At 41.4% G+C, this 24,613-nt stretch overlaps 1 protein-coding gene across 1 annotated transcript in view; it reads left to right on the top strand.

Moving 5' to 3' along the window:
- ccser1 (coiled-coil serine-rich protein 1) overlaps positions 1-23,710 on the top strand; it is a 106,416-nt gene extending 82,706 nt beyond the window's left edge. The window contains exon 10 of the mRNA XM_070904776.1: positions 22,913-23,710. Within this exon, the coding sequence (XP_070760877.1) occupies positions 22,913-23,710 (798 nt within the window). The remainder of the gene's footprint in view (positions 1-22,912) is intronic.
- The last annotated feature ends 903 nt before the right edge of the window (positions 23,711-24,613 follow it).

Genomic DNA, 24,613 nt, shown 5'->3' with positions numbered 1-24,613 from the left:
TGATTGGCTGTTTGCGTGTCACTCGCAGTAGTTCTGTTTATGAGGCAGGGCGTATTCATTATTCATGCCGATTTGCATTTAATGCATTTAAATGAAACTATCAAACTGTTTTCTTACTGCTATTAATGAAGTGTCTATCGCCGGTACGTATCGCTATCGTTTTATCGCCTAGGGGAAAAGCAGAGTTGTAAACTGATCCTGAAGCAGGTGGTTGCTCCACTTAAAGAACTGGTGTCAAGCTGCCTTGTATCACTCTGTTAGTAATTCTGTCTTACTCCTTTTTGTGCTTTTTTTCTCTCTGTCAGTTTGAGGGGGAGGCTTTGGTGGGTGGATGAATTAAGTATGTAGTATTGGTGCAGCTCTGTAAGATAAGTAAGCTAACTGTGCAATCCTGGTTCTGGTAACATAATAGGATGCCACATTGACCCTTTTCTTCTCTGCCCTCTAGTCATTCTTATTTTGTACAGGTCAAAATGTTGTAAACATATGAAGGGCTGGGGCAAAAAGTTTGAGGAATCAATAAATCAGGACAAATATATTTATGAATTTTCCTTCATCTCTCCACAGTTGTGCAATTACAGGCCTGCCCAAGCACCTTGAAACCTCTATTGGCTTGCTAACCTTCCTGTATCTTCTGATTTGCTCATGAACATTCTGCCAGGTGTGACCTTGACTAACTTCAGTAATCTGGGAGCCCTTGCTGCAACAACTTTGATGTATCGGTGTACTAAAGAAACAAGAGAGACGCAAGATTTAAAAATCTGCTGAAAACAACTTTCTCTCATTTGGGAGCCGGTTTCGTGTTTTGATGTTTTATCGTGATTAGTTACCTTCCGCTGACCGTACGTGACAATGAATTTTATTTGGGAAAAATGTGGTAAATCTACACTTTCTTCAATAGAGAGGATGAGACACTTCTGTGGTAATTACTGTGCCTAATATGACACATGTATTTTAAATAAAGATCTCAATCCATCCCATTTGGAATTCCTAAAACTATCACCAGTAGAATAAAAACAGTACTTTTGATTTGTCAGTACTGCACATCTTTTAGATTAGTTCTTGGTATTGGCATGGGGAAGGATTAATGACTTCCTACTTACTGTACGGCTGTCTTCACATTGACATGTTGTTGGTTTGTTTCATGTGATGCAATATACACTACAATGAGTCAGTGCAGTCCTTTTTGGTTTGCATTGGCTGCTCTGGGTCTTTCAGACAAGTTCATTAAGCTCTACTAAATGGGCCTCAACAGCTTTAATGAGTTTTTCATTGTTAGATAATGGATGAAAAATTATTCAAAAGGTCAGATCAACACTGATATTCTTTGTAAAAACTCCCAGATAACTGCTCTTTTAAAAGGTATTTGCATATGCTATTATCATCATTCTACGCCTTAATAAATAACAACCAACTAGAATAAACCCTCTGAAGAAATTCCCACTTAGATATCATAAAGGATTTGTTTTCTATAAAGATGGATACAGCAACCACACCTTTGAGCTATAAATTTGAGTAAGTTCAGTCATACTCTTTATAATGCAGATGCACATGCACATATGTGTGCATCATAAATCCTAAAACCATAGTTTTCTTTGGGTATCAGGCAGTTATCATGTGACAAAGAGCAAGTCAGAGATGGTCTGCTGCATCCTGTCGCTTCCAGACATTAATCAGCCTGTTTTGACCCTTATTTAGAGATTAATCCCTTTTATATAGCACAGAAGTCAGGGAACATTTTTTGGAGCCAAAGTCACTTCTACAACCGCCCCCCAACCCCCACCCCCATGTAAATAAATAGAGGAATGAACTATACAATCAAAGGGATCCACCATGGGCAATATATGTAGGTAGAATTACAACAGTCTTAGCAACTTTTAATATAGTGGTGTTTTTTAAAAACTCAAAAAGACTTGAGGCTGCAAAGAGATTACACCTGTCAGGCACATTTACTAACTCTCCCACAAAAAAAGAATAGCATGCAGCTGCATTTGTTAGAAAAAACAAGAGCGGCGTAGGTAATTCAGGGCACACACTTTGTCAGGAAGGAAGAGAATTTAGGACACATATTTAGAAGGAGCTGGAGAATTGGGACAGAGACAGAAAATCTCAGAGCTGCCACGGGCACCAACAGAAAGGAAACTGGAGTCCCTTAAGTGTAAGCATACACTGCTTGTAGAATTCTCCAGGGTGTTTAACCTGAAGGCCCTCTCAAATACTTCCTCCAGCAGGCTCTGGAAGACGCTAGTTTTTGTGCAAGGTTTACAACAATACAGATAATAGTAGAAGCTACAGGACGTACTAATACATGACTTCACAGTTTCCTGAATGATTCAGTGTTAATTGGATGTAGTTATATCACTTAAAATGTTGGCTCTGGTACTTCCTCTGTGCACAGCAGAGTTCCTCCCATGGTCCAAAGATGTGCTTTTGCAAAACAAGAAACACTACAGCCAACAATCTAACAATTTAACTATCTCTCTTGGCGACCGTCAATCTACTGAAAACAACAGAGCTAGGATAACTCTTCTCTTGAATATGCACAAATGAAAGGGGAACTCTATATATATATATATATACATATATATATGTGTGTGTATATATATATATGGTGACAGAGTGGAGAGAATACCTAGGATAGCTCCCTAGTCATTCCCAGGATCAGCACCTTGGAGAGCACCACTGTCCTGACAAGATGGGAATAGGCAAGAATGGAAGTTGCTTGAATCCATTCATCTGTGTGTCGAGGAGATTTTAGCTCAAAACACTTGCAAGCACCATGTTTAGCAAGTGAGTAAACTGAGAGTGTTTAAAGTAATGCTTTGAGGTAGAGATGTTCCATGACTATCCTTTCAATCTGTATCAGTAACGGTATCAGAGCCAGTGACTCCATGTTTTCATTGATTGCTGTCAGACGTATCACACCATTGTGAGCAAGAGAATTGTTTAATAGAACAAACAAGTAAATAGAAGTGAGCAGTTAGCCACAATCATGAGGTTGAGTGCGCAGAACCAGCGATTTTGCATGTTTACCATGCCTCTGACGGACTGCTATTGGCCTAAAAGTGTGTTTTGTTCAACATTTGTTCAAGCTGGGGCTGAAGAGAGGCTGTCCTCCTACAACCTTTCTTCAACAACAGTTCTTGACTGAAACTGTTCTCAGTATGGACACTATACAAAACACTAAAGGCTGCCAGAAGCCATAAAGAAAAAAGCTGTGAACATAGCTCACGTTGTAGAGCCAATACCATGTATCTGAGTCCTTACTACAGTTCGATTCCCTCTCTTCTGCCTTTCCAGTCTCCCTCCGGCTATCACTCTCACAAGAAAGCAGAAATGCCAAAAAAGTTTTTAAAAAAATTTAAAAAAACAAACCTGTGATGTAGGCTGCATTGTCTTGATGCTGAGCTATTCAGCTGTCAAACATATCTTAAGTGGATAATGCTTTGTCATTTTAATGTAAATATAATTGATATGTAAATATCAAATCAAGACTTGTATTAGCAGTTACTCAATATTAAATTACTTAGATCATGACCGGTGAAAAAAGGCTTTGTCAGGACGTTTGAATGTTTGTTTGAATGTGCACATGTATGCATGAAAGTGTGTTACTGCATGTCAAATCAATATATTACTGTGTTGCTGTGTATCAATATATTGGTTGGCCTCATCTTTAACCTCAACACTATCTTAGGCAAAACAGTTAAAGCAGCCAGCCTGGTGGTCTTTCACTCATCATCAAAGAAAGGTAGGAAGAACAACAGGGTAGGGAGGTGAAAATGGATGGTGTGTTTAAGAGAGATATATGGAATGATAACTGACAGGAGTAACTGACAGAAATGAACTGGTGGGATGCAGCAAAATGGATTTGTCACTGTAACTGAGATATGTTAGCATATTTAAAGGTCCTTCACATCCATGGTGCACGCGCGCACACACACACACACACACACACACACACACACAGGTGATTTCAATTATAGCTAATTAGAGGTCTCAGGACTGTGTGGGTGTATACACCTGAATCATTTATTCTTAGTACAAAGAGTTTGGTGATCACACTGAATTCCCAGTATAGCTCCAAGACCCCTAAGACAACTGTGGGGCCTTTAAATGTGATGGAAAAGGTGCGTCATAGTAAAGACAGCAAATACTTATGCAGTGAGTTATCTTTTGTTTTATTCGTTCTTAATTTAGATTAATTTGTATAGATTTGTTTTCACCACATTAAATAATCTTTTTTTTTTACATCAGTGTCAAAGAAAACAGCCTAATTACATCTTCTGTGATACACTTTTGTAAACATTAACGCTCGGAAAAAGTCCAAAGGGGATGGGTACTTTTTATAGGCACTGCATGTGTGTGCATAGAAAGTGCTCGTGAGATTCTGCAGGCTGAGATGAAAGGCCATTTGCCTTTGAAGAGAGGCCCATATCAGAGCTCTACACTGCTCTACATACTGCTTGAAACCACAATCCCTTTTTTTTTTGTCATTTTAAAAATGTATTTTGAAACTTGGTTTTATTTTATTTATACTTTTTATTCTTTTTTAGAGTGACATGACGTCGTGTTTCATTGTCTTGCCACACGTTGCCTCTGTTTCTGTCTCCCATTTCACATGAATACTTCATGCCTCAGTCTGACATGTCTGTGTTAAGGTTTGAGTATTTGAGTTTCTCATTATTCCTGTTTCTGTTCTTAAAAAAAACAATGTAGGCAGGTCCATTAAGACAAGTAACTGATTTTATATTGCCCTAAAGAGCTGTAAGATACCGAAAGACTATTCATATTATTATCTTCTTCATTCCACTTTACCACACATACATCCCCAAGAGTTACATTCAGTAATTTTGAAAAAATTAGAAGTGGGAAACAAAATTGATATTTTCCCTCTTCACTCTATGGCAAGCAGCTAAATAAATCTAGCAAACATCACAATGAGGCTTTAGAGCAACATCAAATAGCATATTGACAGAAAACACTAAATGAGAAAACATCTCCAACAGCCTCTTACACAAGTTATAGTAATCATATCGCTGTACAGCTGTACAGCTGCACACGTGCACACCCATACAATCAAATACACTCAGGGACACACACTCACACACAATAAACCATGTTCCAAGCTATTAAAAACGCAATTAGCTTGAGCTTCATCTGTGAGAATCGGAGAAACTGCCAAGGGAGTTAGCACAGAAAGAGAACGTATGAAGGAGGACGTAAAGGAGAGAGGAGAAAATGTAGACTCGGTGCATGTAAATACAGAGGAATGTGCTGTTATGTTTGTGTATATAGAAAGAGGCAGAGAGAGATGTTCAAAACAGGTGTTCTCGAGTTGGTGGAAATAACTGGTGGGATGCCAGCAGAGGGAACACATGAGATGCAAAACATATATTTAATCCACATGAAAAAAAAACAGCTCTCAGCCACAGAAGAAGACATATTGCCTGTTGCTGCTAAAACCAGCTAAAGCCAGTTTCCCTCCAGTCTTTGTATTGAAAAAGAAAATAGGGAGTATTCTTATTCAGTGCTGCTTGCTCTATTAATTAGATTTAACATACAGCATATAATTCAGATTGTATTTCTTCTTTTTGTTACACTTTGGTGCCCAAAATACAATCTGGATGTGCTTAAATTCTTAAATATTGAGTTTGTAGTAAATTTCTGTGGATCAAGAAAGCCTATAATGTAAGTTTTCAAATGATTTATCAGAATCAGAATCAGAATCAGAAATACTTTATTGATCCCCGGGGGGAAATTGTACAGTACCGGTGCTCCCATTCAAGAGTAAAGTAGCATAATTTAGAACTAAAAGTATGTACAAATATAAAAATAAGAAATAGAAAATAAAAAATATACACATTTACAGTATTTAAGTGAACAATGAGGTAAAAAAATATATATATATACAATATCATCTGTCAGCTGATCTATCTCTACCTTTTTAATGTAGGTACAGCTGAAATCTGGATGGTACAATCCATTATATATTATATATATAATTTATTCCTAAAATTGGTAACCATGGATTCTGCCCAGAATTCATTTTATTTCTAGTATCGTACAATAAGTTATACCTATTCTCTCCAAACACTTTCCTGGTTAAACCAACAAATAAGCATTTGTTTTCGTAGAGTGAATGTCGCAGGGTATACACCTTGTTCAGTTATTTTTTTATCTTATTTGTCTGCAATCAAACCTCATCATAGCGCACACTAAAAAAAACATTTTCTACAAATCACAGACAATTGACCCTTTTTCTTGAACACGGACCAGAGCTAAAACAAAATATGTGTCATGTGTATTTATTATGTTGACTTTGTTCGCTGTATAAACTTTGGAAACCAGGCCAGCACCATCAGTTTCCCCTGCTGATCTTAGTTTGGCATCTTGTTTCAAACATGAGATGCAATAGTTAATTCTTTCTCTGAGCTGCATGTCCCCATCTCGCACATGAAAGCCAATTACATGACTCTCGTTAACTCTTAGTCGTCCTCTTTGAACATGGTTAATCATGCATGGAGTGCCAAGAGGATAGAGATTAGGAAGCATGGACACACACATGCAGAAGCAAGTCAAGGCGCTGGGGATTGTTTATGGAAAGGATACAGAGCATGGACACATAAACACTGATATGAGATTTGGCAGCTGTGGTTGTATTATCGCTATTATGCAGTAAGACCCTTTAGTACTTACTTGTGCTGTGTTCATGTGTATTTGTATATGCGTCTTCTTTCCTTGGACATTAAATTATGCTACTGTTTTTACTGTCGAATGGTCTTTGTGTGTGTGGCACCCCAGGCATAAATTTACCCTTGTTGGTCATACAGCCATTTGATTTTAAATGATACATGCGATGTGTGTATGCCTGCGTGTATGTGTGTGTTGCTCACTTACACATGTTGGTATGAAGCCAGATGACTGGAAGGGACAGTGGTTCATTAAACACATGCAGGGCGTTGAGATCACATGCACACAACTTCAATATACAGCAGAGAGCATATTAAATCAACTCACTCATACACACATCAAGATGTCTCACAGGCTCACACACATGCCAGAAGAAACACAGACACACACGCTCTGAGCACAGGGTGGTCTAACTGGGCCTCTGGTGATTCAGGACAGATTCAGGACACTTTGGGTTCATTAGTCACACCAAAGTAGGACAGATACCTTTAGAACTTAACTCTCTTCTCTTCTCCTTCCTACTCAGTCTCTCTTTCTTCTCTTGACCTCCTCCCTTTTTTCCTCTCCTTCTCCCCTCATCTGTATGATCTTTTCCCTTCTTTTTTCAAAGTCTCCTTTTCATCTGCTGGAAACATAGGGCCATCTGTAGCAGTTCTAGCCCTCTCTTTGTTCTCTCTATCTATATCCCCCTCTGATAACTCTCTCTCTCTCTCTCTCTCTCTCTCTCTCTCTCTCTCTCTCTCTCTCTCTCTCTCTCTCTCTCTCTCTCTCTCTCTCTCTCTCTCTCTCTCTCTCACACACACACACACACACAGTCTCTCTGTCTGTGAGATACACTAGTGTGGACGCAGATACAAGCTGTGAGCTTGATCTGAGACAATTTGCTGCAACATTAATGAAAGCATAAACTCACATGAATATTGATGAGCTATTCTTTTGGAATCTGCACATTCCGGATGGCCTAGAGGCAGAATAGTAAGACACATGCACACACACACACACACACACACACACACACACACACACACACACACACAGATGGAATATTTCACTGACAAATATTGCAAATTAATATTCAGTGACAACATGAAATCTGAAATTGAAAGGGTTTCTCATGTTTTCGCCCTCTGAGCAAGGCAACTTTGCCCACTTTAAACACACAGACACACTCTTTTATGGAGGTGTTTGTGTTGATTTTGTGTGTCCAAGAGAAAAAGTTTGTATGCAGAATCATATTCAGCTGATATGTCTCATATTGCCTGCGTGTGCTTGTGTGTAGGTGGTTAAAGTTGAACCGCAGGAAGTGTGCTTATTCGCTTCTCACTTATAGAAAATTGATACCACTTTCATGTCTAAATATGAAGCTACCGCCAGCAGCCGGTTAGCTTAGCTTACCACAAAGACTGGAAACGGGAAACCATTAGCCTGGCTCTATAAACACTCCTGTAGCATTAGTCATTACTTTGGCATGGTCCGTGCATCTAAATGTCATGGGAGGATCCTCCAGCTCTGGTCTCTCATTTGTGTTTACCATTTTGAGGCAGCAACACTACATGAGCTTCACTAACTGGGCTAAGCCTACTAGCATGCTACAGCTGATAGACAACAAGAGGTGCACTGCCAAAACGTTCCGAGTAAAACCAGAGCTCAAGACAGTCAACATAAATAAACTATTTTGACAGAAGGTCCGCCACACAGTTGACGGAACCACGCCTTGAGATTGTGGATGTTTGTATCGTGGATTCCAGTCTCAGTTTCAGAACCGTTACACCCCTGATTTAGAAATAGTGTGTATTTAATAACGTCAGGCCTCAGTCGAAACGTTAGCTGTGATTTTTATTGTGGCCCTGTCCTCAGAACTTCAGGGAAATTTAATGAACTTTCAGAAACAGTGCTGCTCAAACTTTCAGAAACCTTTGTGCCTCTGCTTGATTGTGAATGTATGTCTATGTGAGTCAGTGTCTTTGTGTATTCCCACAGTTCTCTTTCCTCAGCGCTTTTCAGGGATACAATGAGGATAATTAATCATAGAATGAATCATTTCTTTCCATCTCCGTCTTTCCATTCTTTGCTCATCCTTTCTCTTACATCAATAATGTTGTATGCACATGGACCTATTCTCTTTCATGTCCTGTGTTGTCCCTCTGCCTCTTTCCTCATTCTGTGTTCTCTTTGCTGCTGTTTCTCCTCATGTTTAATAAGTAAGGAGAGAGACAGACAATCAGATAGTCACTGTGCCGGACTTTCAAGCCCCTCAGGTACTCAGAGATATGAGACATGACACTTTCCGGTGTCTGCACCTGATAACACACACGCCATACAGCCACATACATGAACTTATCTGTTATCCGTGCACACGTGTACATATACATACAAACCTTCACGTGCAGCACATTCACCATGCATACCAGGAGTGACAGTTGACAGATCCACTCCAAAGAGTCATGAAGATCTTTTACTTCCCTCAGCCCCCACCCCCTCCACCTTTTTGTACATGTTTACATGTGTCCCTCTGAGAGATTCAATATTTATCTACTTAATTTTATTTGTGAGGGATCCAATATAATAACATGAGTTGATTGATTGAATTGATTGTTCAGCTAATTGCTGAATGTTTCAGTATCACGCAGATTTGTTAAATACTCTCTTCTGACTGCTTGACTTCTGATTTCTGCTGAAGAAAAGGTTGTGTTATATTTCTGAACCCGATGTGATGGCTTGACTCATTCTGAGACAGCAGATAACCAGTCTCATTTTGACTCACTATTTTCTCATTTGGATGAATAGAGCACAATTTGTGTTTTTCCAGGTTTTGAAAAATTATTCAGCTCTTGTTTTGCTCAGATTTGTATTTGCAGCTGCTGCACTGTGGCTCTCTGCAGATAATATTCCCAGTGAGGTTGGTTGGTCTGTGGCCACCCTAACTGCTATGTAATGGGCAGTGATTTAAATACTGCCTTTTAATGTATCCACCGATAACAAGGCTAAAAATGGGACACAGTGCAGAAACAATGACAATACCAATGTAGAATGTAGGCTAATGATCTCTGTGGCTTTTATATGAGAAAAGATTCAATTATTCAGAACAAAAATAGTTCATTAAAACATAATTAGAACAAAATAACTTTTGCAAACTCATTTTCCATGTCCAACCTCATTTGGAAAATGTGTCTCATTTGGAAAAATTATGTCTTTCTGGATTCTTTCCAGGAGCTGTGCAATGGCAATTCTGCTCAGCTTATCCTAGTAGAGTTTGTGTTTATAGACTCAAAATTCTACCATGAATCTTGAACGATGGCTGCATTTAATAATTTATGCTTATCATGGTGTGGCCGTATTCTTTCTTCCGTCAGTGAATCAATTTTCGGTTGTGTGCCAGTGCTGGGCTGCTCTGGATAGTCTGCCACAGTACTCTGTAGCATCTATCTTAAATGATTGAAGAGTCATGTACAAATCTATGCGTGTAGGCGGATGTTTGTGTTAAGTTCATAGTAATAAAGACCCCATGGTCTTTGCAGCACTCAGAAGGTGGTAATTGTCTCCTTCTCCTTGCACTTATGAGATGGAAATATGTAAGGAAACATAAACTGTGTACACTTATTTTGTGAATTGACACGTCCTTCCCAGTCAAGCATCATCTGAAGCAACAACAGCTCCTGTTGACGGCTGCACATCTGGATCACCTGTCCGTGGCTTTAAAGGCTTTGGTGTTTCTATTTACACAGATAATGAGGGTGTACTGTTTGTACTATTTTTTTTTGCTGTGAACCCACACAAAGAAACAGAATGTGAAATATCAGCCCATGCATATTGTCCCTTGAAGTAAACTGCATGCACTAATGGACTTCAAACCTGTGTGTAGACTGGGTACAGATCAAACAGTCAAACTAGTTAAATTTGTCATTGTATTTCATATGCTCAGACAGTTACACTCAGGTTAACTGCCATCACTCAATAAGTGGTTCCAGGCATGCTTTTTTAATTGCAAGCACAGTAAGACTGTCAGTATCTTGTATCTTTGGGGGTGGGGTGGGGGGGTATAACTTATTGTACGATACTAGAAATAAAAATACAATATCAAGAAAGTAGAATTAATATTTTCACTGTGTTGTTTTCTACTTTAGCTTTTACATCTTCATCTTCTGCAGCTGTAGCTCAGCCCCTCAGTGAGGAGCAAACTCTGTTTCCCCTCACAGCAAAAAGAAAGATGAGTTGGGATAGGGTTAATGAATGTCCCAGAGCAGTGACAAAATATGTGGTGAAAGCTTTTCTCTCTGTCAGCACAATAGAATCTCTGTGTTTTAGGTATGATACTTATAAAATGCTATTGAACCCCATCCCTATATTTCCCGATCAACCAGACACTTTGGGTTTTATTTGCAAAAGGTGTTTCTGCTGCCACATTACAATGGCGGTGAATGGAATTCCATTATTTGTACTCACATCCCTGAATAATTATATTTAAAAGATTCAATAGCAACATGTCATACCAGAATGTCCCTGTTACTGTTGACATTGTATACTATGTTTATTGTCTGTATAAATAATCACTTGTCTGGAGATAACTGACCAAATGGGGCTTGTTTGTTTTTGTGAATCAAGGTGCAGGCTCATGCTGTTGCACAAGCCCACAATGTGAGCTCGCAGGACATGCTCACTTAGCTGTGACAAACAGGTACTTGGTAATTTCATGACCCGAGGTGCTGATGCAGCAGAGGCGCAGCGGGGGCGCAGATGTGAAATGGGTTGAATTAGGAAGAATTAATTGTAAGTGTGTTAGGAGTTGGCAATAGTCATAGCCAATCAAATCAGAGAACCTTATTTTCTTTAAAGCAGTGTGTTCCCTGTCATGGCACACTGACAAATGCATAATGGAGAGGAGAATCCAGGCCAACTTTACCCAAGAGGAAACTAATGTTTTTTCAAAAGCACCAGTTTGCCAGTGCAAGGTCACTGCATTTTGTCTGAACAAGCACAAAAATAGGGCCTTTAATATTAAAGGTTGACTACGGTGTAGAGGATCATATGCCAGCAAAAATGAGCTTGTTGGCAAAATGTTCATCTGTATTTCCTGGTGTTATGTTGATACTACTACTACTACTTGAAATTAAGATCCAACTTCATTCATTTTCTTCTTGGCACCAACAACGCTTTTGTGGCAACTTAACTTTTAGCCTTCCAGTATGGTGATTCAGTCACTCAGCAGCTCTCATAGCTGCTTGCAAATTGACACCAAAAAGATGTATGTCACAAAGATCACTAACACTACTATATAGCTTGAAGGATTTTATAGGAATAAGAATGTAATTGGGTGATTATATAACGAGCAGGTAAAGCAAAATATTTTTGGCATTCAGTCCGAAAAGGAAAGAAAAAAGGGAAACATGACTCCCTACAACACATTGTCCCATTTTTAGCAATCTCTCCGTAGCACCATTCAGTACTCTTGGCCACCAAGTGGATCCACCAGAGCAGCTGGTGTTAAATATCTTGCTTAAATGTATCATTGGAGAACTCTCTGTCTCTATCTCTCTCCTCTTCTCTCTGTCTTCTTGAGTGGAGTGTGGGTGCAGCAGGGCAGTCAGTCGTTTTCAGTGTGATGACACAGGTGGCAGCTGCAACATCATCAGGCCTCCCAGACATCTGATGGAAAATCTGCTTATTTCTTTTTCTTCCTTTGACTTCTCTCATCACTTTGCTTCTACTTTCCTCTTCATCCTTCATTTTTCAATCTCTCTTTTTCTCCCTCACCACCACCTTTCAGATTTCCTGTATTGTCTCAGCTCTCCTGGGCTGTCACACAGAACAAGATGAGAAACCGGGAAAGCAGCTTATCAGCTGCGCCAACTGACAGGAGGGTTGTGTGTGTGTGTGTGTGTGTGTGTGTGTGTGTGTGTGTACTTGCTACAGTATGAGCACATAATTGCATGTGTGTGTATAAGTATTTGTAATCAGTCGGTGCACGCGTGTACGATGCTGCGTCCGGGGGAGGCTTTGATATCCGCAGACAGACAAAAAGAGTTTTGGCTTCCATCAGCTTCATGCTCCATCAGTGCCCACCACTGCTCTCTCACACACAGACATATGCAGTACTCACACACACGCACACACACACACACCCTGTACATGTGGATGCACGCATCTGTGTGAGGATGTTTACACGCACACACAAGCACCACCACTGCTACAGTTCCTGAGCTCTCCCACATGATGTATCACTCTGACAGTCCTTACCACACTGTCATAACTACAATCTTCATTGTTTTCCTTACTGCCAGGCTGTCAATCTATCCTATCAAACTCAAGCTGCCAAGCCCAGTGCACTTTATTGCTGTCTTTTAGACTCCTATATTTGTTTGGCCACACTTGGTGCACACACAGCATTGCATTGTTGATCACATAAAAATGAGCAAGTATACTACATCACAGATTTAACAGTTGCAACACTGCGAGGACACCAGCAACTCACAGCCTTCAAAGCAGACAGCCATCCCTCTCATGCAGCTGACTGGTCAGTGTCCCAATCTGCTTTATTTATTTTCTCAAATATCAGCATTCCAATGAGCCTGGTGTCAGACACGTTTTGGAAATTTGAAAGCAACTATCAGCCTTGACACTTAGCGCATTTTGTATAATCTGTATTATATAGGTGTAGGTGTATGTGAGTAGGAGAATCCTACAGTTTTTGCGCTTTTGCACCATTGTGGAGTGTAACTGGGAGAGGATGGGTGTCGTGTATATTGGAAATGACATAAGTGAAAATTCGGGCAGCAGAGTTTTGGAAGAGTTGGACGTTTCTTTGTGAGTTTTGCCAGGAGTCCAGAGAGGATGCACTTAAGTATTCCAGCCAGAAGACATTTTGAGGGTATAAACTTGGAGTCCTTGAGATTGTTTCGTATGTGGGACTGGAGGGATAGTGCTTTGTTGGATGGTGACAGTGAGTCTAAATAAAATAATATGTTTTTTTCTGTCATGGCTTGACTGGGAGCCAGAAAAAAAGAGACAAGTTTAAGACCACAGATGGGAAACAGATGGAGAGACATGGAATAGCCAGAGTTTAAAAGTTTAGAGAAATTATTTGGAGTGCAATAAAATGTTTGGGTGTAATTAATGGCATGGCAGGCAATTTAAAGGTTACAGTGGAAGCCTTGGGTACAGAGCAGGACAGTACAGCTTTCCCGCCCCCTCAGCCTGAAGGGTGAGACTGGTGGAAGAAGGAGAAGCCAAGAGTGGTACCTGATTAAGGTGGAATAATCCCAGGTCTACTGCCAGGTCTCAGCGAGACAAGGAAAGTCAAGCCAAGGGAATGGACACTGACGAGAGTCCAACTCTAGGTGTGGCCAGGGTTCCTCATTGTGAGGATAACCCTTGGTAAAGCAATACAACACTAACTGAGAACCCGATAGAATTAGAGTTTGAGTTTTGTGACATTTCTGAAATGTAATACGGGAACAGGAGTTTAGCACTGATAAGCGGTACATAGTAATCCAGAGGAATAGCTGTATGCACATGGTGAGCAGGAGTGACATCTTACATGAACATATTAGGCAGAGAGTAATGCTGAGCATAGATCACAGCTTCTGCAATAATTAGACAGCACCAGCGGGGACCATGTCGACACCTGGGGGAGCAGCCAGGTGCAGCGATCAATCCAGTTACAGTTGAACAAGGAGGGGTAGTTAGCCTCGTGTGCTAGTGTGGAGCCAAAACCAGGTGGATACAAAGATTTTGCATCTATCTATTCACCAACTAAACCATTAAACCTGCTCAGCATTACTGGGGGGCTGGATCGTCTCCCAGCACACATTGGGCCAGAGGTAGGTTATCACAGGGATAACACACGTTGACAGACAAACACATTCACACCTACAGGCCTTGTGCAGTTTCCAGATCACCTGACCTGCATGTCTTTGGATAGGAAAGCAGATTTGACAAAATTGGCATGGCAGCACTCCTAGAGACGTCACAATCCTGAGAACCAAAACAATGGTATAACTTAGAGACTTAGATTAAAGATCCAAGCATTTTGTCATTTGACTCAACTGCAAAGGTGAATATTGGATTGTGATCTGCATTTTTTATGTTCAAGGTGACAAGGATATAATTCCATTGAGCCACACTGAGCAGCATCTTATACCTACAGAAATCGATTGGTGTACTTTATGGTAAGGTCAATGTTTAAACACAGTACACAGAATAAAATATACCTCATGGCTCATATTTAAACAGGATTTCATTGGGAAACAAAGCCTATTCTTTCTTTAGGTACCAATAGGACCCTTGAAATTGATGTTCTTGACACTAGATGCTCCTGAATAGTTAATGTCGCTCTCCACTGTGTAGCTTTCCATCGAAGTGACTCCAACAGTTTTTCTTTCTTGCCTTATATTGATGCTACCCCTGCTAAACTTACCATCTCTCGTGCTTTTCTCTTTATCCCACACTCTAAGCTTTGTAATTACCTCTCTCTTTCATCTTCTCTAACTTTGGGTCTGTGCTGTCACCTTTTACTCTCACTTTGTCCCCTGTTGTTCCCCTCATCCATCTGACTAACTACCCTCTTGCTGTCCTCTCCTCTCTTCCTTTGTTGTTTTTACCTCACTATTACCTGTGTGTCATCCCCTCCCCTTATTTCTTTGACCCGCTCTTTTCCCCTTGTTATGTTATTTGTCTTTTCTCTCTGTCTTTTATCCCACATTCTTTCACCTTTTCTTTTCACTTCTCTGTCCTCTACTACTCCCCCTCCTCTCCTTTATTCTACTTCGCTCTCTGCCTCCCATCTCTCCCTCCTTTCCTCCTCTCTCATTTCCTTCCCTCATCTTAACTCGGTCACTCACTTTCCTTTTTCCATCCCACTCCTCTTGCTTGTGGTTCTGGGCAATGTTCACCAAGCATATTGGCGCAGGCTGGTGGTCGATGAGTTTCGCCATGATTACACACGCGCACACACAGACACATGCGTATGTGCATGCACACACAGACCTGTTGGGGATGATGGTTGATGAGCAATGCCAGACTCTCAGCATCCATGCCCATCAGAGTTGCGCAAGAAACCTCATTAGGCCTCCTGGCCACAGCATGGCACTGGCTTCAATACTTGCCAGCCTGCCTTTTTCACTCTGGGAAGAATTTGAAGCCCTGGGGCTATACACTTCTCAACATCGACAATCATAAGTAGTGACTTAGAATCACTGATCAGGCCCAAGTTCAGCAACTCCAGTCTTAGGCGGTGATCACATTGGATGCCTCAAAACCTTGGTGAACTGTGATGCTCCCGTCCCCTGCAGCTGTGATCCTGGTTTCACTGAGGTGATTTATCAGTGAGAGGCGTCTTGCTGTTGCTAAGCAACATGCAGTTGGCTGTCAATCAGTTGTGTGCCTGCAAGATAGACACAATAACTATCAACAGCAGCTACATTTGGGCAATAAAAAACAGTTATAACAAAACAAATCTAAAATTTTGCTGAAACTCCAGATGCTCCACTAATGTTCCTCAAATCCATCTGGGATGGTATCAAGTACCTACAGGTGGTCAGCAACAACAACTCCTCCTCCGTTGTTTTTTTTGCCGACAGTTAGTTGTTAGTTCAACTCTTCTTGTCCATTCGGGTGATGAAAACATCACTCTCTCGCCCAATAAAGTTGGTTTTAATGTTTCTAGTTGTCTTAAATGGAACAATGGTGACTGGCTGCTCAGAAAGTCACTAAAAGTCATCAGAGGACATGGTGGACTAATTTGCACTATGATTATGCAGTATTTGCCTCACCGGTCTAGCTCTCCCCAGGTGCCTAGCAGAGGATGGGGCTACGCTGTGTGTATGAAGTGCTTTGAATCTGAATTCTTCGGATCAGCCAAAAAACACTAAATTATGTTTTAGTGCACCAACACATCAGTTTCAGCGAAGCTGTTGGGAGATCTGGAATATCACAGAGGTATCAACTTAATGGTTAATGTGCCCATCAAGTACTCACAGTACAGCAAGTGTGTGTTTGAACATGTGTGAGCGCATTTCATGGTTTATGTGCTGCATATATGGTTAGAAGATTGCAACTTGTCCCCTCGGCTATTGCTGTAAATACATTTGCTTTCTTTTCCGAATTTCTTTGTAGTGAAATCGGAAAGAGATGACTCAGTCTCAGACATTGTAATACATTCAGGCCTTCAGCCACATTGATATGCAGTGGAGATGCCCTGTCTGAGATATTGTAAGTCTAAATATTTATCGAGTTACAGACACACACAACCCTGTTTGATACTTGTGGGTGGCAGCAGGTTACTGTGTTTGGCTGCTGTTACTTAATATAACATCAGCCTAATGTAGATCATTTTGTGGTAGTACAGTGACAGCATTGAAGATCAGTGTGTGCCTCCAGCAGCAAGGTCCAGGATGTGTCATCCAGCCAGCTGCTTGACAGTGTGCTGCAGTGTGGGCTGGATTGACAGCTGGAGCGACGTAAGCTCAACTTTGGTCCTCTCCATCTTTCTTCATCATCTGAACTCCAACCCCGACCCCAACTGTCAACACCAAAAAAACCCCAAACTTCGCTCCCTCTCTCTCTCTCTCTCTCTCTCTCTCTCTCTCTCTCTCTCTCTCTGTCTATGTGGTCTCCAGTAGCATACCATCAATCCTCCAGCTGTCAGAGTCTATTCAGCCCTGCCTGCCGCTGGCATTCTTAAGCACCAAGTTACGTAACGAAGAAAGAGTGAAGAAGGGACAAAAGAAAAGACAGAGTGGTGGAGAAGGTGAGAGATGAGAGAAGATGGGAGGTCAAGAGGGGGAAAAGAAAGTGGGTTGGTGGCTACATTTTTAACATAGGTAATATCCAATATTTAGATATTATATATATTCAAATTCAACAACCAAACCCTGTCCCCGTTTTTTTGCAATTTTGCAGTTGCTTCATAGCTTTTATAATTCAGTTTCCACAACCTACTAATTTACTGTAAGTACATGCCAAGTCATTTACTGTAACTACAATAAACACAAGGTGCAATGCTCTTTCATGTCTCAGCCCTGTTTTTGTGTCCTTTCCTGCACTTCCTGTCCAATCTAGCAATTCACAGTATTAATTCTGACCCCTAATGTTATTTACTTGTTTTTTTCCTGTCCTGTCCTCTCCAATTCTTACTTTGGTGGAATTACTATCCTGATCTGTAGCAGATTTACTACTACTGCATTTCCTGAATTTTAATGTGCTTCCTGTATCATGTAAGTGAAATTCCGCATAAAAAATAAGAGAGAACGGTGAGGTGGAGAGTGAGACAGCGGTTAGAATTGAGAGAGGAGTGTACAGCCGTATAGGGAAATAGTGAGGAGAGGCCAAGAATGGAGGGGAAATGAAGATGGAAGACTACAACAAAGTCTAGATGAAGAGAGGGGAGGGGGAAGCAAGGATGACGCTACAGGCTGTACAAGAGACTCACTTCCTCAGTGGGTTGTGTATTGATGAAAACCAGCAGGTTCAAAGCAAAGGTTTGCTATGGCCTTGAGACAACTGGTTCAGGCTGCAGTTCACCCCTCGTTTGATTGTTTGTTGCAGATTTATCCAGCAAAGTGCCTTTAGTTTACGTGGGAGACTCTGCTGAACACACCTTGTCTGTGAATATTCAATGATACTTTCTGGGCAAGAGCTAAGGAAATTATAGTTTGAGCATTGTGAGATTCTTGAGTTTTGACATCATGTTTCTCAGCTTATTTTGCATCTTTCTATCACCTTTTAATAACTAATGTACAGCACTAGTAGCGCATTAGAACTTTTTTGTTTTCTGGTTTCATGAATGATCAAAAGGGCTTGTTTGTCTTCTGCGTCCCCACATAACAACAGCATCATTATGGTTAAAGAGACAAGAGCAAATATGCATTTTGGGTCCTGCGTTTTTTGCGCCTTGCCAACTCTACACTTCTGTCACACTGGGCATACATACAACAAATTTAAACGAGACTGTCTGTTGAGATAAAGGTAGAAAAGGATGAGGTGGGATGATTTGGGCTCTGGCATCACAGTTGGAAAATGTATTTGGTTATAGTCTAAATAGGATTTAGAGTACCATCTGTGTGGGTGTACTGCACTGTTATTGTATCTGTACTGAACACCCCAGCGTTTCACACTTTCAAAGAACCACAGGATTACTTTGTTCACAGAGTATGTAGGTGTCAAAGAATATAAAGAATTCACATTTACAAACTTTTACCTCTCTTATCTCACTGTGAAACTTTTGGGGCCCAATGCATTTCAGCCCCATGGCCTTCATTAAAATTAGGTGTGTGTGGGTGCAGGGATGCTGAGCCATGGTTTGTGACTGATGGAAGTTACAGTAGGAGTATTTTACTTACATTGGTCTGTGTTAAAACCTAGCTACAGTCTGTTTTGTTCTCTATAATTACGCAGTTTTAGTTGGTTTGAGGGGAACAGAAGTCATGAAATAAATCTCCCGCCCCCTCTCTTCTCCCAGTATAAAAATGACAAAGGCAGGCAATAGCAAACTCTGTACAGGGATGTTTCAGGGTTTTAAGGAGGCTCTTTTATGCAAACTTGGCCATTACCACATTGCTGTGTTCTTCACTGTCCAATAAAAACTAAGGTTGCAGGAGAGGGCCTCCTTAAATCACTCTGATTTACCTATGTGTGTGTGTGTGTGTGTGTGTGTGTGTGTGTGTGTGTGTGTGTGTGTGTGTGTGTGTGTGTGTGTGTGTGTGTGTGTGTGTGTGTGTGTGTGTGTGTGTATTTATAGGACTCTCCAGAGTGTTACCACACACACAGGCCGTTCTGTCACTGGCAAAGAGGCAGCCTGCCTGCCGCAGAGCGTGTACTTGAGAAAGGACACCTGAGTTTGTAAATCAGTCCTGCTCTCTTTCTCTCTGCGCCTGTCTGTTCTACTGTTGTTCTCATTTTTCTTTATCTCTGTTTTTAATCACCTTCTCACCAGTTTCTCACTCTTTTTTCTCTTGTCTTCTCACCTGTTTTGCTCAATTTGTTTACTCCTCACCTTCTTTGTGCTTTTTCTCTCTCTGTCTGTCTGCCCTTCTTGTGCACTTACAACTTTACTCCTGTTTTTACTTGCATTTGATTCATTGTATTTGATTATTGTTTTACATTTTTGTTTCCTTTTCCAAACTTGGATCAGAAATGTCCCTTTGATACAGAGCATATGTCTCTACAACCATGTCTTTGTACTGTGCCTGGTAATTATTTTCTCAAAGTTGTCTGCCAATTTGTATCTTACTGTTCTCGCCTTACCTTCTGTTGTTTCCTCAAATGTCTGAGGGTGGAAAAACACGACAACAGCGTTTTAGCCCTAATTAAGCCGTCCCACATAAACCTACACGACCATAGTGGATATTCAACACCGCGGCAATTCCCACGTGTTTTTTTCACAGCGCCCCTATGTAGAAAATTTGGCTGGAATAGAAATTCTCACTCTTAATTAGATCAAGGAATCTGCAAGAAGTCTTGTAGTGTTTATCCACCCATTAGAGCCCATTAGAAAGCAGAGACTCACTCCCCGAGCTCTTTAAGTAAGCCGTATAGACGACACCCTGTTTGATGTTTTTGGCAGAGCGGTGTTTTTTCTTTTTCTTTTTTTTTTTTACAGTTTTTACAGACATGAAAGGACATAGCGACTTTTAGAGCTTTTAAAGTGCAGATTGTTTGGCTATAATTCAGATTTTTTAAAAGCCATATCAAATGAGCATGTCAAGAAGTGTTTCCATGTTTCTATGTGTTATAGGCGGGGGGACGACATGCAGCACAGACAGATAAAGATTTTATTAACAAATGTAACAGTCTTTTCATGTCAACATTTCTTAAAGGACTGTCTGAGGCAGTATATCAAAGAAATTAATGGTAAAAAATAAATCAGGACATTCTCTGTACTTTATCTTTAAAGTAAGACGAAAACGAGGAACTTTGTATTTCCTAATCATGAAGATTGGTATCAAGAATGGAAAGGTTCAAAGCAAGGTTGACCCCATTTACTTGTTCTTTTTTTTTTTATTGTTCTCGGGACCTTGTTTACTTATCATATTTACCCCACCCTGTGCTCCATACTGCCTGACTAAATTAGAGCCCAGCACATTCATAGCTAAATCCTCATAGAATCCTTCCATACTTTGAAATGCAAAAAAAGCTAGAAATAGCACCTCACAGTCAGATATTAAAAGTCTGGTGGTGTTCAGGGGCGGGAAACTTTCACAAGACAGGATTTTCCAACCACATAGTATAATTAGTACTACTGTCTTTTTTTATGAAAAGCACTACTTTATTAAATATAATTTATCTGTCCAATTAATCATGAAGCTGTGTACCATGTACATCTGTTGACCCAACATGTAATTAAAGCTGATACATTCATTTGTTCTATAAAATCCAGCCTTGTAGAAAGTACTGAGCCAAATCACTAGTATGACACTGGCTACATATTTATGAAGCTCAGTGTACATGGAAAGGCCAAACAAAAAGCTGTCATAAAGTGCAACACCCACCGGCCGTGTTGCATGATGATGCATGTAAATTGAAGCCCGTAGTGCACGCTGGACATGTCATACAGACAGAAGAAGTAGTCAAGTTACAGTAGCCGGGATGGACAGACTCAGGGAGGGAATCGCTGCTTATCTGGAGTGTTGACGCACCTCAACACGACTGTGGTATATGCTGACAACCAGTGCCAACTCGCAATGATATGTGTCAAGGAGTGGCTGGTGTGTGGGCTTGCATAGAAAGAATAGGTGCGTCATACACCACCAATGCGTGTTGCCCTTTAAACCCAAATGCATGTGTAAGTGGGACAATATTATATTAAGATTAAGAAGCTGAATAGATTTAGGTTGTATCGAGTTCTATTGAAGGATCAGCAATAAGGTACCAGTAGTACAAATCAACTAACTCCTCATTACAGTGTTTTGTTTTATCTGTAAGTGCTTGTGACTAATTATACATCACAGCTAACATTTCTCTGTCCAATAAGCATCGTTTGTAATTCCAGTTTCTTTGTGATCTCCCCACTTTCTCTCTCCCTTCCATTGAATTAGCAATGCTACTGTTATACTGGACTTATTCAGTTAGCTCTGTTCCGGCTAATTACATTTCTGCCTATCACACCACATTTCTGTCGACAGCCTCAACACAGTAATTACATTACTTCCAATATTAATTTGCATGCACAAACACGTGGAAACATGATCCACATTCATACAAATAAATGCATGCACAAACACTGATATTGACACACATATTGCACACCCACACAGTATGTGCACGTATACAATTACACAGACACATGCTCATACAGAAGCACACCGCACACAGCCATTGTGTCTGCAAATGTCAACTCAGCTTACTCTCCCATGAGGTTCAGTGTCGGATGAGATTGTATTACTTTAGTGAACATTGCACACTTGGTCCTGGTGTGCTTTTGGTTTTGTGTGTGTGTGTGTGTGTGTGTGTGTGTGTGTGTGTGTGTATGTGTGTGTGAGAGAGAGAGAGAGAGAGAGATGAGACAGAGACAGAGAAAAAGGGACAGTGATGAGATATGTTGCATAAGGGGGTGCAGTGGAGTGTGAAAGGGAACAGGTGGCTCCCTTTTCTGCCATCTAGCTTTATGTGCCATCTTCCCCATTGTGTGTGTGTGTGTCTGTGTGTCTGTGTGTCTGTGTGTCTGTGTGTGTGTGTGTGTGTGTGTAGGGGGGTGGGGGGTGTAGAAAGAGAGTGAGCTCCCATTGCATTGTGAGTGGGGATTTGTGCATACCTAGAGCGCATATCTGCATACATGCACATGTTGCCTTGTCCTGTTTCTCTCGTAATGTGTGTGTGTGTGTGTGTGTGTGTGTGTGTGTGTGTGTGTGTGTGTGTGTGTGTTGCTGCGTGTGTGTGTGTGTTGCTGCGTGTGTGTCTCTGTTCTTTAGAGAGCAGGGTTCCGGTTGATTTGGAAACAATTAGAACAAGCTACAGGAGCTCAGAGAGATCGTTCACCAAATGTCACCCAATTAACAATCTATACTGAACACACAACAGTGCTCTCTCTCACGCCGCCTGTTTCTCTATTTGTCTTTGCCTGTCTGTGTCTTCCTCTCTCGCTCTTGCTCTCTGGAGACACATTCAGTTAATAATTCTTGAAAAACGGCAGGTTCATATCATGCACTCGCTGACAGACGGAACGCAGAGTAAATGGTAACATCTCTATTTTTTGTTTTTTCCTGTTTCTCTCTGTCTTCGTCTCTCTCAGACCAGTCATCCAGGCCGCTGGTCAGGACTCGGCAGCAGCATCCTGTCTCAAAGGGACCGAAGGGTAGTGCGGGGTGTGGGGGCAGCACTCGGAGGGGACCTCTCTAACCAGCACCTCCCCCACCACTATCCACCTCTGTACGGCCGGCCTCCTACGTCTGACCGACACACTGTCAGGGAGGAGCGACGCTGCCAGGGGGTCTTGGCACAGTCCACAGCCCACAACCCTGCTCTAAATCTGGCTCCAGGCTCCTCCAACCTGTCCTCAGCAACTCCTGCAGCCCAAGCCTCGCCTACTACTCTTCAAGTTTCACATCCGGGCCTTAGTCCAAATCAATGCCCAGGCTCCGGGGCAGTAGCTGCTAATCACACCGCAATTCCATCTCTGTCCTCCAGACAGCCAGAGGGGGTGTCCTCCTCTTCTGAGTCCTTAACTCCAGGAGGAGGAGGTGGAATGAGTCTGTCAGGTGGGGTAAGGAGAGGAGGAGGAGGAGGAGAGCACCATCCCCTGAGCCATATCCCTCGTGCAGTCGGAACCAGCGCCTCCTCAAGCCTCCACAGTCTTGCAAGCAGAGGGAGCCCCTCTCCAAGCATCTCATCGTCTGTCCCAGCCTCCCCTCCACCTCCTACTCCATCCTCAGCCTCCTCTTCCTCCTCCTCCTCATCCACGTTTACGGGACGTTTAGGACAGCCACCTCGAGGCCCTCTGTCTCTGCATAGCTACAGTCGTAAAAATGTCTTCCTCCAACATTCCCTACATACTTCTGAGCTGCAGGCCCTGACTCAGAGAGACAGTTGAGGGCACACAAACATTTTACACCATCCCGACCATAAGCAGCCATATTGACTGAAGTGACAAAATGGGTGACTTTATATAAAAACTGCTGCTCCTTCGGTGCAAGTGGCTCATGTTTCACTGTCCCGAAACCCCCAGAATCATCAACCACACGTGCTTACAATCATGCTTGTCTCTCTTTACAATCCAGACAAATCCTTTGCTGACATTTGTTCGTAGATTTGCTCGCTTAAACACACTCACATGCAAGGTCACACACACACACACACACACACACACACACACACACACACACACACACACACACATATATATAAGGCTGTGAGTATAAAAAAGGCACTCACCCGTCTATCAGAACTCCCACGTTGTGTCATACTGACAGTTTAGATGTGCTTACGCCCACAGACACACAAAGTGCACACAGACTCACAGCCTCATATCCATGCACACATTCACAGATTTAGCCACACGCACACTTAAATACGCACTCTCACCCACACTGAGACATCATCAGCCTCACAACCTAACAGGGCGTTAAAAGTCAACGAAGAGATGAGGTATGTATTTGTGTATGTTTTTATCAATTTCTTTGATCATTTTTACCAGTTAAAACCACGTGCTGCTTAAGGAACTATGGGACTGACCCTGATCTCACATTGCCAAATCCTACATCAGATCAACTCCTCATTCCTTGATGTCCACTGACAGAAGTCCAGATGAAAAGACATGTTTAGATGAGCAACCACATCCACGACCCTTTTACTGCATGCTTTTTAAAAGTTAAGGAAAATACAGGTGAGCATTTTTGTACTCCAACAAAAGCGGAGTCTGAGTGACTTTTAAAGTCTTTTAATAACGTTTCAGTATCAACTGTCACCTCAGTGTTTCAAGAAGGGAATCACAAGC

This window comes from Enoplosus armatus, chromosome 4 (genome assembly GCF_043641665.1).
Source record: "Enoplosus armatus isolate fEnoArm2 chromosome 4, fEnoArm2.hap1, whole genome shotgun sequence".
Lineage (NCBI taxonomy): Eukaryota > Metazoa > Chordata > Actinopteri > Centrarchiformes > Enoplosidae > Enoplosus > Enoplosus armatus.
This window is presented reverse-complemented; position numbering and strand designations above follow the sequence as displayed.